At 39.3% G+C, this 19089-nt stretch overlaps 1 protein-coding gene across 1 annotated transcript; it reads left to right on the top strand.

The window, feature by feature from the left end:
* Positions 1-1557: 1557 nt before the first annotated feature.
* On the top strand, positions 1558-18758 carry LOC118624665 (proteasome maturation protein). The gene is made up of 6 exons (XM_036253082.1): positions 1558-1736; positions 4646-4743; positions 6456-6516; positions 11425-11526; positions 15039-15132; positions 17879-18758. Exons 1-6 carry the CDS (start codon positions 1734-1736, stop codon positions 17944-17946), a joined length of 426 nt encoding a protein of 141 aa, XP_036108975.1. The 5' UTR covers positions 1558-1733; the 3' UTR covers positions 17947-18758.
* Positions 18759-19089: the final 331 nt, after the last annotated feature.

The raw sequence follows: 19089 nt of genomic DNA, 5'->3' as shown, positions 1-19089 counted from the left end.
ATTTAAATTTCTCCTTAGATGAAATTGAGCGAAAGGAAAAAGATGCAAATGAAACACTCAAACTCATCTCAAGGTAAACATGGATATTCTGAACAGCCAGAAGACACACAAGGACAGCAGTACAGAGTATTTAAAATCTGGGAACTGAACCTGTGGACCAGAGAGTCCCGCGTTCAGTTCCCACTAGGGGCATAGGGGCATGTAAAAAAAAAAATCAGGGTTACTGAAGAACTTTAAGATTTTAAGACCATGGCAGTGGATATACACATGAAACTCGATCAGCTCCTTCCTTAAAATCCTGCAATGGTTTTTTAAAGATAAAGTCTCGGCTTTAATCTGGTGCACAAGGGCCTCCATTAATAAACTTGCCTCCATCCCCTTATAGCCTCATCTCACACAACTGTCTCCCTACTTCAGCCACACAAACCTTTCCCACTTCAGCTTCTGCACAAGCAAATCTGCCAGTACTATTCTTTCATATACTCTGCTACTTCAAACTAGTTCATTCTTATTCTTTGGCTATCAGCCTGAGGATTCCTGCCTTAGCTTAGCTCCATCATATGGTGACAGAGCACGAGATCACAGTATATTTCTTGGGCAATACAGTACGGTATTATGACAATGGATCATAATCCTTGGGCAAATATACAGGGGTGGGGCAAAAGTAGGTTTACAGTTGTAATACTAACAAATAATACAATAATATATAATAATTCAAGAATAAATTGTGTTTTGCATACTTACAACTGTAAACCTACTCTTGCTCACCCCTGTAAATATTTTTGATTCCCACCTGAAGACATCTTTGATTTGGGGGTAGGGGGAGAGAAACATGGATGTGAGAAACATGGATTGGTCACCTCCTGCATGTGCTCCACCCGGGACCAGGGACGGAACTCACAACAGGGTATGTGCCCTGACCAGAAATGAACCCCTGACATACAGAACTAAGCTCCTACCAACTGAGCCACACTGGCTAGGGCTCCTTGGGCATATTTGTTTAACCTCTTTTCTGTCTTGCTTTCCTCACCTGTAACATTGAAGTAATAGTAGTACCTCCTTCAAAAGATTATTGGAAGGATTAAAGAAAATCGTTCATGTAAAGCACTTACAACTGTGTTACTGTATAGTGAAAGTCCAATATATGGCAGTGATTATCATAGTTCGTTTTCACCCTTCCCATCCCCAACAGTTCCTCTGCTCCGCTCGCTCAGGAACCACATCAGCCTGGTTCCCTGGTTTTCTTGGCCTCCGCACAAGGTCCTGAACGTGGCAGGCCTTCAGTATATGATTTTTTAAAAGAACACTTAAAAAGCCTCGTGTTCCAGTGTTGCCCCACTGGCTGAACGATCGCAGGCCAATCACTCGTCCCACGTGGACCTCGCTGACCCTTCTGAAAAGCGTGGAATCTATCCAAGAGGTGTTGTACTGACGAGGGCGATGCAGCCGCAGAAGCACGTCGGCGTCTTCCCGCTCCGGGGCACAGCTCGTCCCGACCCGCCTCCCCCAGCCACACCCACGCTGCGCCCTCGGCCCCCGGTCCCCGGAGACTGCAGGCGTGGGAGCCCCGGCCCCGCGCGGCTCCCTCCAGGCGTCCCGCGCCCTCCTTCCTTCCTCGCCCGGACGGACGCACTTCCGGCGGATGTGGGGGGAGCAACCCCGGAAACGGAAGTGAGCGGCGGGGCTGGCTGACGGTAACCGTGCTGAGAAGCTCTCCGCCGAGCGACCTGAAGATGGTGAGTGAGCCCCCGGGCGACCCGAGTTCCCGGCGCACTTGGGACCGCGGCCCGGCAGGACCCGGCTGCCGCCGCCCCTGGCTGGTCCCCGGTGGCGGGAGGAAGAGACCGGCCTCAGGCGCCAGGATGTGTCGAGTCATGGGGTTGGGCGTTCGCGGCTGTCGCGCGGGCCGGGCTCCCGTGCAGGTCCCGCGGGCAGTGCTTCGGCTTCAAGCTTTCCCATCTCCTTCTCTTTCGGGTTGTGTCCCCCTGTCCCCAGGTCCCCCAGCGGACCCCGACCCCTTCCTCGTAGGGGGCGCGAGCCGGAAAGGACGTACGAAAGTGCAGCCCTCTGTGGTGTGGCGTTGCCGGCTGCCCTGCCCCCGAGGGGAGACCCTCTGGGAGCCCAGAGCCCCCAAACTCCTCGCCTACCCCGACCCTTAGAGCCGACTTCATCACAAACCCACAACTAAAGGTCGCATTTTGACCGCTTAGCTTCACTCTACAAGCGTTTGGGGAGCTTGTGTTCTGCCAGATGTTGGAGGGGAGAAAAGACCAGGCGGTTGCTACTTCCCGTTTGGCAGCATTGTTAGTGCATCTCCTCCATCCCTTGCCCCGTTTCTTTTTCTCTTTTTAACTTAAAAGTTGTGATGTTTGGGAGACCCCTGAATCACCACCTCTGATACCGGTACTGTTGCTAGGCCCTCCAGATCTGGAAAACCGCTGCTCATTGTAAAGAGGTCTTATAAACACTCTGAAGTGTAACCAGAGACAGTGTTTCATAGATGTGTTTTCCTCCGCTACTTTATTCGAAATATCAAGTACCCATCCTGACATTTAAAGAAGGTAATTGGAAAGGTGATTACAGTAGAACACAGAGATGAGAATTCCGTTTCTTTCGCGTAGAAGAAACTTTCCTTCTGTCACTTTACAGTGGAGCAGTCTGGGAGGAGAATGTCCTGCAGAAAAGTAACAGGATGTACGTTGGGGAAGGTACCTGGAAGGATGAGTAAACAGGGCCGAGAGGTTGCGTGAGTTGGTCACAGGCACATAGTTAGTGACAGTCCACACTAGGTTCCAGATCCGTTTCCTGATTGACCCCATGATTTCTGTGTGAGGGAGTTGAAACCTGTTGTGCAGCTTCTTGGGTTTCAGGCTAAAGACCTTGGACTTTCTTCTTCAGACAAGACATTGATGAACCAGTGAAAGGTTTTTTCTTAACAGTGTTTGTGAGGGAGATTGTATATTTTAGGAAAACCTTGATATGCACAATTGGAAGAAAGAAGTGTGTGTAGGCAGTAAGACCCAGTCGGGTGCTGTGGAAGTTATTCAGGTGGGAGAGCCTGGACTAGGGTGATAGGTTGAAGAAACGCTGGACAGGATAGAATACCTGACCAAATAAAATATACAAATTATTTTAGAAATTAATAAAAAAGCTGGTTTCTCAGTAGTTTCTCCTAAAACAGTATAACACCAATACCAAACTATCTGTAGCTGTTTTACATCTTTTTTTTCAGAATTCTAAGGATATTATTGAACTTGAGCAGCTAGTGATTTAAAGTCAGCATCTTGTGTTTTACCTGTTGTAACCTTTATCACATTTCATTTGCTTGTCTAATGTGTCTTCATCAGGCTAAGCCCTGGAAGGTAGACATGTATTGTTGGCATCTAGCCGAGTACCTACCATATAGTAGATCCTTAATAAATATTTGATGATTAAATCATTTATTGTATAAATTGCCCAGCCGGTGTGGCTTAGTGGATTGAGCATTGTCTCATAGACTGAGAGGTCCCAGTTCCATTCCCGGTCAGGGCACGTGCCTGGGTGGCAGGCTGGATCCCCAGTAGGGGACATGCAGGAGGCACTCTATCAGTGTTTCTCTCTCACACCAATGTTTTCTATTTTTACCTTCCTCTCTTCCTCAAAAAAAGTCAATAAAAACATATTAATAAAAGATTTATTGTATAAATGCATAGAGTGACTTTTTTTTTTTTAATCCTCACCTGAGGACATTTTTGCATTCATCTTCAGATAGAACAGGAGGAGGAGGGAGGGAAAAGAGAGAGCGACATCGACGTGAGAGACACATTGTGTGGTTGCCACCCACACAACCCCAGCCAGGGCTGGGGACAAACTGCAACTGAGGTTTGTGCCCTTAGTGGGACCTGAACTCAGGACTCTCTGGTCTGCGGGCCGACGCTCTAACCGCTGAGCCAAACTGTCCAGGGCATAGGGTAGCAGTTTACCTGAACCAAATACAGAGTCTTTGTTTTTGTTTGACACTCTCCTGATTAGATACATTTATTTTTCTTATAAAAACCACTTTCTGAAATCCTGTCCACCCACCTGCCTTTTTTTTTTTTTTAACTTCTGTGACCACTCTCTTCTAGCTATTCTGCTCATTATTAATTCCATCATCTTGTGCATTTTCCTTGTCCTGAAGGAATGGTATTCCCCAAGATTCTGTCCTTTTTTCATTCCGTACTTATCATTCCAACCTGAGGGATCTTTCCCATGGCAGTAAATCGGATCATGCCATACCCCTTCAGAGGCTCTGTATCCATTTCAGAATAAAACCAAAGCCTTTTTATTTTGCCAGCCTTTGCTTCTGTCTTACTCACTTGATCATTTATAATTTTATACCTTTACCCTTGTTCTTTTTTTTTCTGAAATGCCCTTTGATCTGACAGCATTCAGAAATGACTCAGGAATCCTTTCTACCTCCAAATTTGATATTATTCGCTGTACCATGTGTGTTGCTCTAGCATAATGCTAAGTAAGGCTCATTGTGATTGTCTAAACTAGGCTCTTTGAGGAAAGAGACCTTATTTTTTTCTTTCTAGTACTTAAACCATGATTTTTACTTAGATGTTCAGTATGGGCATTTTGAATTTTTTTCATTTAATAATGTTATTCATTTGTGTTATAGAATACCAGAGGACTTGGATCTCAGCTAAAGGACAGTATTCCAGTTACTGAGCTATCCGCAAGTGGACCTTTTGAAAATCATGATCTTCTTCGAAAAGGGTATATGGAGAGTTGTGATTTGGGCTTTGTTTTGGGGAGTTATTTTTCACGATATTCTTTAAATATTTTGCTAGGCCCTCAATATATATTTAATTTAGAAGTTAGCAAGTAATATAGCTTAGACTGGAGGAGGAAGGGAGCAGAGGCTTAGATGTTTTCTGTAGCCGAAGAAGTGCTTTATCAGAGTAGTAGATTCCCAGGTTAGGGTATCCTCCCAGGAGACAGTACTCAGTAGCATGATTTGGTAGGATTCTTCACTTTGCTGTTGATAACTTGGAGAGCCATTTATTAACTTATTAACTATTGGAGTGATACACTTTATGGGAGAAGACACTAGAACATAGCAGTTAAAAGCTTAGACTCCACTCAGGCTGCCTGGATTTGACCCTGGCTTTGCTATTTGCTAAATGCATGCCTTTGGGCAAGTTATTTAATTGCTGTATGTCTCATTGTCTTCATCTGAAATAGGGCTATTAATAGTATATATGTTTTTTGAGGAATGATTTAGTAGTGCATGAAAAATACTTGGAACAGTACCTGACATTAGTAAGCAGTCAGTGTTAGCTGCTATTATCTTTCTTTTCTAGCTTTGGCACACAGTTACAGTCCTTTCCTCAGTTTCCTTTATGTTTCCATATGTTTAGGTCTCAATTTCTGGTACCAGCTCTTGGCAGGTTGCTTTTCTGCTTAACAAATAAGAATAATGTCTTCCCCACCGTGAGCATTCTGTGTTTTGAATTTCTGAATGTTATATCTAATTTTAAGGTATTTAGGTTGTATGTAATAGAATGGCATTCTAATGGTATCTACGGAAAGACATAATGTCTCATTTTTGTCTTTCCATTTTGTAGTGAAAGATGCAGCATATAGCCTTTGGAACTAGAGATACAGTTTGATTTAAAGTACAATCAAATTTATAAAGTAGCCAGTAACCAAGTCCTGATGATTTGTTATGTATTTATTTTTTTCACATGAATGCTCCTTTTTTTTTTTTTTTTTCTAGTTAGACTGTAAGATTGCCATAAGCAGAACCATTTTCAAATTCCACTTTTAGGATAATAGTTTGTTCAAAGAAAACATTCAGTAAATTATTATTGTGTGATTTTTAAGGTTTCTTTCAGTTCTCAAATCCTGTTTTGGATAATAAGATATTCATCTTTATATATATAGTGTAATAAAGACCAGTGGCCCGGTTCAAGCTATGTATCAATCTAACATAGTATTTTGTACATAGGAGGTGTTCATTAAATGTCAAACATATTGTTTGACATGTATTATTAAAGGTACAGTAAATATTGAATACACATTGGATCTGATCAGAACAGACTTAGATATTTTATATAATACAAAAGCATGTCATAAGAGTAATAGTAAAAAACACACCTTATGAAGTTTCTTCTAGATTTCAGGGCATCATTTAACACCATTTTTTAGAGGGATCTCTCTTGAAGTCTTGACTATAAGTATAATAGATGCATTTTAAAACAGCATACAGTAAATTTGACTTTTTGAAATTTGAGTTCATTTTTCTTTTGGGTAGGTAGTTATATGAATTTTAATACATGCATCATTTCCTGTCAAGATACAGAAATTTCATCCTCCCCAAAATACTCCCTTGTGCTATTCCATTGTAGTTGTATCTTTGATAGATATGATTTTGAGCTTTAAGTATTGAGTGATATATAATCTCTCTTTTAAATGTTTATTTTCAGTTTTTCTTGTGTGAAAAATGAACTTTTGCCCAGTCATCCTCTTGAATTATCAGAAAAAAATGTAAGTATGTTAACAGTATATTTATTTTTGTCCTGTAGTAGAAAAATACTTTCAGTAATACATTTTTGGTTTCATTTATTAAGATAATTCTGGTGTGGAGTATTTGACCATGAAGAGTATGAGGCCTTATTTTCAATATTTTTGTAGAGTAGGCTTTGAATTATCCTTATGGTGTTGCACTAAGTTCCTTTCTCCACATTCCAGTCTGTCTTTTTTATGAATGTTTCTAAAGGTTAATCCACCTCTCCATTCCTCTCACTGATTTTTTTCATTTTATGATCCCATTTTCTTTTATATTTTTTTCTTGTCATTTTTTGATGTAGATCTCCAAATCCCTATCTCTAGCCTTCACCTCTTTCTCAAGCCTTGTTTTCCCAAGTTAAGAGGGACATATCCACTTACTGGGCATAGTATGTATGCAGATGAATTTGATATAATCCCCAAACTTAAGGGGCTAAAAGTTTAATGGGAGGACAAGCAGTGGATAGAGACTTCATAAGATGCTTAGAGAACCAAGGATGGAGACACCACCTGTGCTTTGGGATTGTGGAAGGCTTCATAAAGGAGGGGACATTTTTATAGTTTTAGACCAATGTTCTCTAGGTAAATAGATGAAGAAAGGTCATTATCAGAGAGTGTATAGCCTGTACAAATGTTCTTTAGATAGCAGAGAGGGTTTTTAAATAGACTTTCAGAGCAAGAAGAGAGTTACTACTTGGGGGAAGATGTGTACTGTTACCCAGAAAGCTGACCTATTCCTGTTGCATTTTTTTCTTTTAGCAAGAGAAAAGATCTTTGTTTAAGAAAGAGTAGAACAAATAATGCAATGGTGACATTGAAGTTCAAATTAGATGAGAAAATAAAAGGGCTCTTAGTTGTTTAAGTGCATTTTGGTTTCATGCTCAGAAGTCGTAGGAAGGCCAAGGGTTTTTCAAAGATGAAGCTAACCATAGAAAGCATGTAAATTAGGTTTATGGGAGAAAAAGCTGATAAGGATAGCTCATTTTAGTGACTAACCAAACTATATCACAGACAACAAAATAGATCAAAGGAACTAAGCCAAAAATGAAAAAAAACAACACACAGGAGAATGTGAAGTTTTGCATGTGGATTCAAAAAAATAAATTACACACATTTAGATGGTGTAAACCTGACTTGTTACATAAAACTTGACTTTAATCAACTGTATGGTCATTATAAGCTAGCAGATTATGTTAGCCACTGAAAAGAACAATTAATGCAATCTTGAACTTTACTAATAATAAGGTGGAGCTCAAATCAAGAGAGATAATACCCTTCATTTTCCTAAGTATTAATTTGGTTATTAGATATGGAATATTGGTTCAGTTTTGAGCAATACATGTTAGAAACTGACCAATCTGAATAAGACTGACCAAAATGGTGAAGAGTCTAAAAATTTTGTAGATCTTTTTTTAAAAATATATTTTTATTGATTTTTTTTTTAGAGAGAGAAAGAGGGAAACATTAATGTGAGAGAGAAATATTGGTCATCTGCCTCCTGCATGCTTCCTACTGGGGATTGAGCCCGCAATCCAGGCATGTGCCCTGACTGGCAGTCGAACCGGGACCTCTCAGTCCGTGGAATAATGCTCAATTCCCTGAGCGTCACTGGCCAGGCAAATTTTATGGATCTCCTAAGACTCAGCTTACATCTACTGTCTCTTTGTTGTCTTAATTAACTTAACCAGCTAATGACATTCTCTCCCTTGAAATTCTGTGGCACTCATTATCTATAGTAAGTCCTTTAGCATGGGTTGTGTAATTGAACTATATAGAGATTTAAATTCTTGGTATTATACTACTTACTAGCTAAGTAAGCTTGGGCAAGTGGCTTCATCTCTCTTTAAGTCTTGGTTTCTTCATCAGTGAAGTGGAGTTAGTACTGTAAAACCTTGATATAACAGACTAATTATGTCAAGGGGTGTCCATTAAATAATAATAAATAATTATTTATTATTATATAATAAAACCTTTTTATATAATAAACTAGGTTTTCCGAATGCATATGGTAGAACATTGACAAGTTAATTTGTTTACCTGTTTTTACTTTTTTTAATAAGTAAAATTTTTTTACTTTTGTGTAATTAAAACTAAATATATGTTAAAAGTTTAATTTCACAGAGAAGTTTTTTATATATATTACTGTAATTTTAAATTTATACTGAATAGATCTAGTAAATGTGTGCATTCACCAGTCACCGTGATGCACATGGGTAGGGCATAGCTTAGCCTACCGTTGGAACATTGGCCCCCACACTCATTTAAACCACTGCAGAAAGTCACACCATGCAACAAAGTGGTGATTCTTGGATTTAAATATGTAGACTATAGTTGTAGATATGTAATATTTATTTATGTCGGCAAAATTACTATAGTGTTTTTTCCAATATATTCCCTATTCACTAAAATTTTTTAAAATAGCAGTGAAATAATAACAGAAAATAACCTGTTAATTTAATTATAATCAAATCTTGATTTAAAGCATTTTAAAATTGACAGGGTGTTAATTTGCACATATTACATATGGACTGGAAATATTGTCTGTTAAATCAGAAGTTCATTAAATTGAAGTCTAAAATCAAGAGTTTACTGTAATAGCATATCCCTCAGCATATGCTGGCTTATAGTAGCTCTCCATGCTAGGAACTGCAGTGATGAAGGTGACCATCATCTATGCCAGTGGTTCTCAACTACGAGTGATTTTGCCACACACCCCCAGGGGACATTTGGTAATGTCTGGTTGTCACAAGGGTGCCTGGAGTCAGGTTCTTTGGTACTGGCATTTGGTAGAGGCCAGGGATGCTGTTAAACATCCTACAATGCATAGGACGGTCTACACCCACTACAACAAAGAATTATCTTGCCCAAGATGTCAGTAGTGCTAGGGGTTGAGAAGCCCTGATCTATGTGTGATATCTTCCCAGCCAGAGTATATAACATATATGTAGTCTATCTCCGGGGTAGCTTTTTCTTCTGTTTTGATGCTTATTGCCATAGAGCCTAATTCTAATTTTGCATGTGGTTGCTAATAATTAAGTATATGTTGATTGGTAATTACAGTTGGATATCACATTACAGGGTGGGTATATTTATCAAAGTTTATAAATTGAATGTTTCTACATAAATTTTATTTAATTATGAAGATAAACAGTATTTAAAGGAAACCCTTCAATTAGAATATCAGGTCAGCCCTGGCCGGTTAGGCTCAGCAGTTAGAGTGTCGGCCTGTGGACTAGAGAGTCCCAGGTTCGGTTCTGCTGAGGGCACTTACCTCGGTTGCAGTTTGTCCCTGGCCGTGGTTGGGGTCATGTGGGTGGCAACCAGTTGATGTGTCTCTCTCATGTTGATGTTTCTCTCTCACTCTTCCTCCCTCTCTATCTGAAAATAGATGCAAAAATGTCCTCGGGTGAGGATTTAAAAAAAAAAAAGGAATATCAGGTCATATATTCATAATCAAATATTGCATATTTCCCTTACATATGGACCAAAATTTAGACCATCTGTCAGAATTTTGCTGTTAAGCTAAAGTAATTAAAAACCATATTGCTAGATATATTACCTTCAGGCCTCTTATGTGTGCCCCCAGATCATGTCTCAAGTGAGTACTAATCTTTCAGTAGGTTTTTGATCAGTTACATTTTTTACTGATGACTTAAAAAAATCTTAAGAAAAGTGTAGTGTAGTAAAAAATTACAGAGGTCAGCCCAGCTGGTAAGCTCAGTGTTTCAGCGTCGACCCATGCACCAACAGGTCACTGGTTCAATTCCTGGTCAGGGCACATGCCCAGGAGGCATGCAGAAGGCGACCAGTCTATGTTCTCTCTCATTGATGTTTCTCTCTCCCTCTCCCTTCCTCTCTAAAATCAATAAAGAAAAAAAAAATCACAGAGGTTACTTTACCTCATTAGCTCAGACAGATCGGTGTGGCAGTCTATTTGAATATCATAAACATAATTCTTAAGAGCCTTTTTGGGAAACTGTATGTTTTAGAATCCATGAGTTAGGTTAATTCATTTTGCCTGAAATACATAAATTGTGATAAAAGTTTCTTAGAAGTAATAAAAATATGATTCCAGAAAAAAGTTGCTTAGTTGTACTCAATACAAATTATTCAGAGTTTTGTTTTTTTTCCCCCTTCAGAATCGGTTATTTCCAAAAGTGGAGTTTAAACATTGTAGTTTAATTAATAGGGAGGTATATGGGATCTGATTATTTCTTTATGAAATCTTTTGAGATGAACACTTTCATACTTAGAAATTCACTATTAATTTTTGTCATTGTATGTAAGTAACTGTTTTTGGATCTCAGATTATTTATACCTTTTCTTTGCTCTACCAGTTTTGTGGTAATTATAACCCAGAGTACTGAAATGTGACTATGCTTTGTGAATATAATTTTGCAATATTCCTTAATTTATTAGTTTTGTAAATCCAAACTTTAGGTGATAATTTCACACTGGTGAAGTGTACCTGCATGCTAGAAAAAATACAGACATCTATATCCAAAAAATTGTTGAAGCGAGTGAAAGTACTTTGTTTTTATTTCAGTTGTGTGTATTAAAATTCTTCATCTTACATGTGTATCATTGCTAATTGTTTTGGATGCAGAATGTTGAGTGTAGCACTTAAAATTACATTGCTGCCCTGGCCAGGTGGCTTGGTTGATTGGAGCATTGTCCTGTACACCAAAAGGTTGTGGGTTGGATTCCTGGTCAGGGCACATACCTAAGTTGAGGGTTCAATCCCCCCAGTCAGGGCATGTATGGGAGGCAACCAATTGCTGTTTCTCACATTGATGTTTCTCTCTCTTTCTCAAAATCAATAAAAAGAATATGGATGAGGATTAACAATAAATAAATAAAAATAAAATGCATTGCTGTCTTTTATAGTTCCAGCTCAACCAAGATAAAATGAATTTTTCTACACTGAGAAACATCCAGGGTCTGTTTGCTCCACTAAAATTGCAAATGGAATTCAAGGCAGTGCAACAGGTGAGTGTATGTATGTAAATTATGTATGCATCCGACATGTGTGTTGATACCAGTTGGAATGGCTTTTCTATTTTAATACCAGGTGTACAAACCTGACCTTCTCTACTACAATTTATTATTCTACTTTTCCCCTTTTAGACTATGATCTTGATTCCTATTTTATAGAGAAAAAAGAAGCCATTAAATGGAAAACCTTCTTTTGGAGGGTTTCATTGAATTTGAGATGCCTGTGGGACCCTCCAGGTGGAGCTCTCAAGTAGGCAGTTTGTAGATTCCTGAGTGTACCTGTTGCTCAGGTATAAGATCTTCAGAAGTGGCCTTCCAGGAACATGAGAACTGTGCCCCAACCTGTGTTCTGGATTTTTCACATCCCACTACTTTAGGGACTTCCTTTTTCTTTATCTTTTTTTTTTTTTAATCCTTACCGGAGGACTTTTTTCCATTTTTTGTACAGACAGAGTGGGAGGGAGAGAGAGGGAAACATCGATGTGAAAGGGACACATCGAGTGGCTGCCACCCGCACGACCAACCAGGGCCGGGGACAAACTGCAACCGAGGTACATGCCCTTAGCGGGAATCGAACCCAGGTCTCTCCGGACCGCAGGTGGACGCTCTAACCGCTGAGCCAAACTGGCCAGGGCTAGGGACTTCCTTTTTCAAGGATCTTCTCTATAGCTGATTATCTTCAACCTCTCTCTGCTTGCTGGAACTCAGCAGCATGTACTTATGTTTGAACCTCTGTCATTTAAACAAAGTAAAAATTATATCAGTCTCAAACTTCTTTATAGCAACTTCTCTCTCCCTAAGTGTGCTTCTGCAAGGTGAGCTGCTTTTCTTTTCTTTTTTTTAAATCCTCACCCCAGGATATTTTTCCTTGGATTTTTCAAATGGAGTAGGAGGGGAAGGAGAGACGTTGATGTGAGAGAGACACATTGATTGATTGCCTCCCCTATAACCCAGACCAGGGCCAGGGGTCAAACCCGCATTCGAGGCAGGTGCCTTTGACCAGGAATCGAACCTGAGACTCTGGTCTGTGGACCAACGCTCTAACCTCTGAGCCAAACTGGCTAGGGCTAGTACTCATTTTCGGTCCTCTCCCCATCCTCTTATTTCCTATCTGTTCCTGTGACTTTAGTTATCATTAAGCTATAAACCTCCTGTAAAATAGGCTTCTCCAAATGGGAGTCCCCAGACACTTCATATTTCACTTAAGCACAGAATAACTCATTGTTTTTTCACATGCTCCTTATCACATGTAAACAGTTTTTCCTAAGGTAGAAATTGGAACATTAGTCTTGGTTATCTCACCTAGCACCTTACCCCCCATCCCCAGCCCCCAGCATCCAGTTAATTACCTCTGTTTACCATTGTAGCAACATGGGTTCTGACCCCCACCGTGCTTCATCTAGATTACTGCAACACCCACCCCTGCTGCCCGTACACTCTCTAGCCAGAGTAATCTTTGTAAAACACAAATTTGATCAAGTAATTCCCCTCATTCTGCCCTCAGAGTAAAACCCACCTCCTTAATGTGGCTCTGGTCCCGATTGCCTTCGCCTTGCCTTGCACCCTGCTCCATTGCCTCCTCAGCTGCTTGCAGTGTCCTGGCTGACTGGGTTCTCTCTCCTTTTGGCTTTTGCACATGTTCTTTCTACTACTGTGAATTCCTTTTTCTCACCTGGCCAAAATTGTGTCTTTTAAAATAAATTCTATAAATGTCATCACTGTCGTTCTGGAAGCTTTTAGAACTTTTTCCAGGGATAAAGCTCTAAAAGAGCATGCAAGGCTTTATGTCAGAGTAACCTGGATTGAATCTTGGCTCCACCAACCGCTAGTCTTAAGAACTGAATACATTAGAGACTTTTCTGAGCCTTAGATCACGTGTTTGATTTGAATGTGAAATTGAGTTAGCAGTGAGAACAATGTGGGTTATTAGGATTATTCAACAGATAAAATGAAATATATAATATACAAAATTGTTAGCTTTTCTTTTAATGCTCCTACTTCTCAGATTCCAAGTTACATTTTGGTCATGTTTTGGGCCTAAGCTTTTAATCCAAAAATCTTTGTCCAGAATTCTGGCCCCCTTTTTCTGATCCTTATATTAATGCAGTTCTTGCTAGTCAGGATATAGAAACACTGCCTGCTCATCCCTGCTTTTCGATGCTTTCTCAGGTCTGTATCTCTGGTCAGACTGTACCTACCATCCCCCTTTTCATCTGGTTTAATTTACAGGCTCCATCTGTTTCTTCCTCTTCTTTCTATATCACTCCCCCACTTTTTTTTTTCAATTTTAACAACCGGGAGAAATTTTTTCATGCCACAAAAATTTAAATAACTCTAGGCCATTAGTAATTAAAAATATTTTTAGTCTGCACACATTTCTTTGGCAGAAAAAAAATCTTTTAACTGCCTCCTTAGATTCTAAAGTTATGATTACTTTAAAATTGAAAATTTAGTTTGGCTACATTAGAGTTTGCTGAGTACCAGCTATGTGCCAATGACTATACTATATACGTACTTTCCACCTCAACAGAGGTGGTATGGTCCTGTTTCACAGAGGAGGAATCAGGGGAGACAGATAAGGTAACTCATGCAAAGCCCTGGCTTTGGAATCTAGATCTCTCTCCATGCCCATGCTTTCTCTACTATACTTGGGTAGCAGTCTGTGGTTTACTTATTTCATACTTGAAAAGAATGGTAACACTCATTCAAAATGGTATTGTGGTTTTTAAAGTCCCACAATTGAGTTTGATCCTCATTTCAGAGTATCACTACAGTTTGAAAGGGTCATAACTTACCTTTGTACAATGAACAATATAAAACAACATACAAAATGAAGTGATCACTTTACTAAGTAGAATAATGCTGTCACTGAGTTGGAATTTCTTTAGGAATTTGATCATTCCACATTTATTAGAAATTAGACATAGTGTTTGGCTCTGGGATTTTGCATTTCATCAGATAGCATATACTGTGGTTTCCTGGACATAAGCAAAGCCCCTAAATATGTGAAAACCTGATAGGATTATTAAATGTTAATAAAAGTACAGTTTCAGTGTCTATACATTTTGAGTGAAGTTGATTTTTTGTATCCTCACTTGAGGACACTTTTTTGCATTTATCTTCAGACAGAGCAGGAGGGAGAGAGGGGAAAGAAAGAGAGAGAAACATCGACGTGAGAGAGACACATTGACTGGTTGCCACCCACACAACCCCGGGGACAAACCACAACCAAGGTATGTGCCCTTAGCGGGAAATGAACCCGGGACTCTCTGGTCTGTAGGCTGAGCCAAACTGGCCAGGGCCCTTTTGAGTAAAGTTTTGAGGAATTTTTAAAAACTTGGTTTGGGTCTAAATGAATGGGTTTTTTTTCCCTCCCCACTGGTTAAATTGACATTTAATTTTGTGGATTTTACAAATAAAGAGTGTGAAGAGCATGAAGTTAGATTATACAGTTTTTTCCCCTTATTTTTTTTTTTTAATCTTGCCCTTGCATAATTTTCCCAAAGGTTCAGCGTCTTCCATTTCTTCCAAGCTCAAACCTTTCGCTGGATATTTTGAGGGGTAGTGATGAGACTATTGGATTTGAAGATATTCTTAATGGTAAGTGTCATTCAACAACTTTTTCTGGAACCCTGATAATGTATAAGGCAACAGCCCCAAACGAAACCCACAGCACCCTTGTCCCATTGAAGCTGACGACTGATTGGATTCACTTGTGTTAGTCACTGAAACAAGGTCACATTTAATGGCAATTGTGTTTTAACTGGTTTTAAAAGTAAAAATGTTTTGTGGAGTTCTGAGGTTATAGTCACACCATTCATTTCCTCTCCTGAGGATAAAGTCTTATATATGAGTCTAACACAATATGCTTAAGGTAATATAAACAATGATTGTGGTTTCAGTGTTCACAATGTTTGTGGGATATGAGTAATTTTTAAAACAACTAAAAGAATTAAAATTTTCTTTTAAGAATGTCTGCCCCCCCCCAGATAATTTTTACGCTCCTGTAGATGGTGAATAGGAAAGAAGAATCTGTCATCTCTAACAAAGTTTTCTGAATAATTGCATGATGTATGAGTTACATAACTTTTCAGTAAGAACAATACATGCATTCTCTGTTAATAATAATAGCATCTATTTTTTCTGGTTCTGAGGAAAATAAACAAATATAATTCTGTCCAGTAGTGCCTCTGCTAATTATGCTTCAGCAATTCAGGAGAAACACAAAACCCAACCGGATTAAATTATATTAGTTTTGTTTGGCTGCTGATGTCCAGTAAGGGAATGCGGTGGACAGAGCAGAAATCTAGTGAGCCTCCTCTTTGAGCATCTTCCCTGAAGGAGCTTTTTGAATGCTGGGAAATCTGGAATTCCTAAACTTATTGAACTTAGACCTCATTTAAAATTAGTAAGGTGATAGTTCAAGTCTATACTTTTTTTTCTTTATTGATTTTTAGAGAGGAAAGGAGAGGGAGAGAGAGAAACATTGATGAGCGAGAGAAGCATCAGCATCTGTCAGCTGCTTCCAGCATTCCCCCTACTGGGGGTCGAGCCTGCCAACTGGCCATGTGCCCTGACTGGGAATTGAATGAACAACCTCTGGTGCATGGGTTGGCACTCAGCCTCTGAGCCACACCGGCTGGGCTCTTTCTTTTTTTAACTTAAGTGCAAACCTGTGAGAGCTGGGGCATTTGTCTTCTTAGCTCTGTGCCTCATCAAGTACTTGATCCCTAGTAAGTTTAAAAGCTTTTGCTCATCACATCATCTTTGACCCAGAAGGAATTTTTATGTATGTAATGAGGGAGTGGTTTGTTCATCTGAACTTTATTTTAGGATTGTTAAACCCAACGGAAATCTGTATATTTCTCCAGTTTACATTTTGTACCGTGTCGGAAGCAGTAAGGGTGTTGCTCCCTCATCTATAAAGAGCTTGGCCAAGGACAATCTCTACATGTTACAAGGAAGGGAAGGGCATGTGAGGAGGGCAGTAGTAAAGTCGGGAATAGATTCGCCCTTAATGCCGAAAAGGGCCTTCGTTCACTGCGGTCCCTCACTTGAAGATGAGTAACAGGCTGAGCCAGAGGCGCCGCCCTGCCCGAGTCTCAGTGTGAGCTCATGGCACAGCAGCGCTGGAGCCGCAGGCAGGCCTTTCTTACGTGTGTGCTGTTTTCTGGGGCAAGGGACTTGTTAACAGGTACATATTTTATTAAAGCCAAAAGCTTAAAACAGCAGGTTTAAAAGAAATTGTTATCTAAGTGAATTTGTTGTTCATTTAAAAATTTAAAACAATATAGCCCAAACTCAGGTCGTTCATGATTACCCCCAGACCCATTTCTCTCCCTCATTCTCTGGTTGCCTGCTGCTGTTAGCGTGTGTCCTCCTGTGTGTCCTCAAGCAAACTTACAGTCTGAAGATATTTGGCATTGTTTAGTGTTTAGTTTTTAACACACTGGTATAGTACTGTGTATCTTGGAGGATGTGTGATACATCGGTACATTTATTGGTGGGTGCCTGCATTTCTGTCACTCGTTAGCACAAAGCAGGGCTGCAGCAAGCATCTTTGCTTATTCTTTCTACTTGTGTGCTGACATTTAAGTTAGATTTTGAATGTCTGTTATTATACATGGCAGTTTATTAGCAATTGTAGCAGTATCGGTTGTTGCTAAGACTACTTTGTGGAGTAGCAAGTGTGGGGAGGGTAGATTAGATGCTGAACTGATACAGTCAGCATAACCTCCAGTCTCTTGGGAGATCCAGTGAGGGACATCCAAGTTGATCAGTAAGTAACTCTTGGTAATCTTTATTTTAATGTGAGTGGATATTTATTTTTACAAACTGATTTTACAGTTTTGGGGTTTTCATTCTGTTGAATATGAGGCAAAAAAGAAAATAGGCTTTATTTGTCTCAAGGAAGCTTACTCTTGGTACTAATTTTAAAAGCTCTTTTAGGTATATTATTACAGTTAAAATCTTTGACTGACTCATCCATAAAAGGAGTGAAGGTTGTTCATACTTTCTGGCTCTAGAATTCTGATTTATGCTTGTGTGTGTGTTTGTGTGTGCAACAGAGCACAAAACAATAGAGAGAAAATGGTTTTGCAATTTAGATGAAGAGATTGCCTCATCGCTTAATTAGAGCTTGTTCCTAGAGGCATCTGGGAAGCCGAGAATATTCCTTGGTCTCTTTGCAGTCAGTCCCCCCCCCCCCCCCCCTTTCCCCAGGCAACCACTGGTCTGTTTTCTGTCACTTGAGATTAGTTTTGCTTGTTCTAGATTTTCTTGTGGTGGAATCATTGAATTTATCTTGTTCTGGGGATCTTTAATATGTGTTTCTGTTTATTTTCAGACCCATCACAAAGTGAACTAATGGGAGAACCACACTTGATGGTGGAACATAAACTTGGTTTACTGTAACGCAGTGTGCTGACCACGGAAATGGAGGGGCGGCATCTTGTTTATAGTCATCTTTTTATTATCGTTTTATGTATACAACATTAAACGTACTGACACGTGCGCATTGTTGCCTAAGTATTATCAGCATTTGAAATTATTTGGGTCTTTGGTTTATGACCATGTGACAACTGAAAGTGCTAGAGATGATTTTAAAAGTCCTGGTTTATATTAAAACAATAGCCTTTTATGTCTTTTAAAAAATTGCTGCTAATGAATATTGTAAAACTGACAGCAGGTTCCAGTTCAGCCTATTAGAATACCTATTCAAGGTATTCCATAAATTGAAATTTGAATAACCATCATCAGTATTTGACTGTAGTCTTCATGGTAGCCTCTGTCAGAGTAAACATCTGTAATGGAGTTCAGTGGTAACACTTCAGATTAAGTACAAAATCAGATATTTTTATTTACCTTGTTTCAATATAGTCCATTAGTACTTATAAGAATACTGTTGGCTTTGTTGAAGCTACTTTAGAATTATAGCTATTATTTGATTCTTTCAGGTTGAAAAGTGTAAGTTCAGTGGTTTTGATTTCAGTCTTGTTTTTAAAGTGAGAAATTAAAGCAACCAGCAGGTGTCAAAGTGCACTGCATAGATTTATATGTCACAAGATGCTTAAAAACAGGTCAGAACATTCATGTATGCACACATACTATGTTTCCATAAACAAGTTACATTAAAATTTATTTAAAGATAAATCTTCACTACAGTGGTTCTTATACGCTATTCTTTATGAACCTGATATACAGAAATTAAAGATTTTGAGATTTAATTAGTGAATGGACCATCTTTTACTAATTAAAAATACATTTTAATGATCAGTTTTTATATTTTTTTGATGAGGGGTTAATATTCAAAGTATATAAATAACTCTTACAACTCAATAAAAAACAGCCCAATTGGAAAATGGGCAGAGGATCTGAATAGACATTTTCCCAAGGAAGATACACAGATGGCCAACAGGCACATGAAAAGATGTTCAACATCAACTAATTATTAGAGAAATGTAAGTCAAAACCACCATGAGGTACTACCTACCACACATCGTTATGCATTCTCACGTCCCCAGAAACATCTTTATTGAATAAGTCGTTGATTTGCAA

This window comes from Molossus molossus, unplaced genomic scaffold, assembly GCF_014108415.1.
Source record: "Molossus molossus isolate mMolMol1 unplaced genomic scaffold, mMolMol1.p scaffold_m16_p_10, whole genome shotgun sequence".
Taxonomy (NCBI): Eukaryota; Metazoa; Chordata; class Mammalia; order Chiroptera; family Molossidae; genus Molossus; species Molossus molossus.
This window is presented reverse-complemented; position numbering and strand designations above follow the sequence as displayed.

What these genes read in the sequence shown, in the direction of transcription:
- LOC118624665 (XM_036253082.1), top strand. An exon ending in TTGAATTATCAGAAAAAAAT is followed by an intron (nt 6,517 to 11,424) that starts GTAAGTATGTTA and finishes TGTCTTTTATAG; the next exon opens with TTCCAGCTCAACCAAGATAA. An exon ending in ATTTGAAGATATTCTTAATG is followed by an intron (nt 15,133 to 17,878) that starts GTAAGTGTCATT and finishes GTTTATTTTCAG; the next exon opens with ACCCATCACAAAGTGAACTA.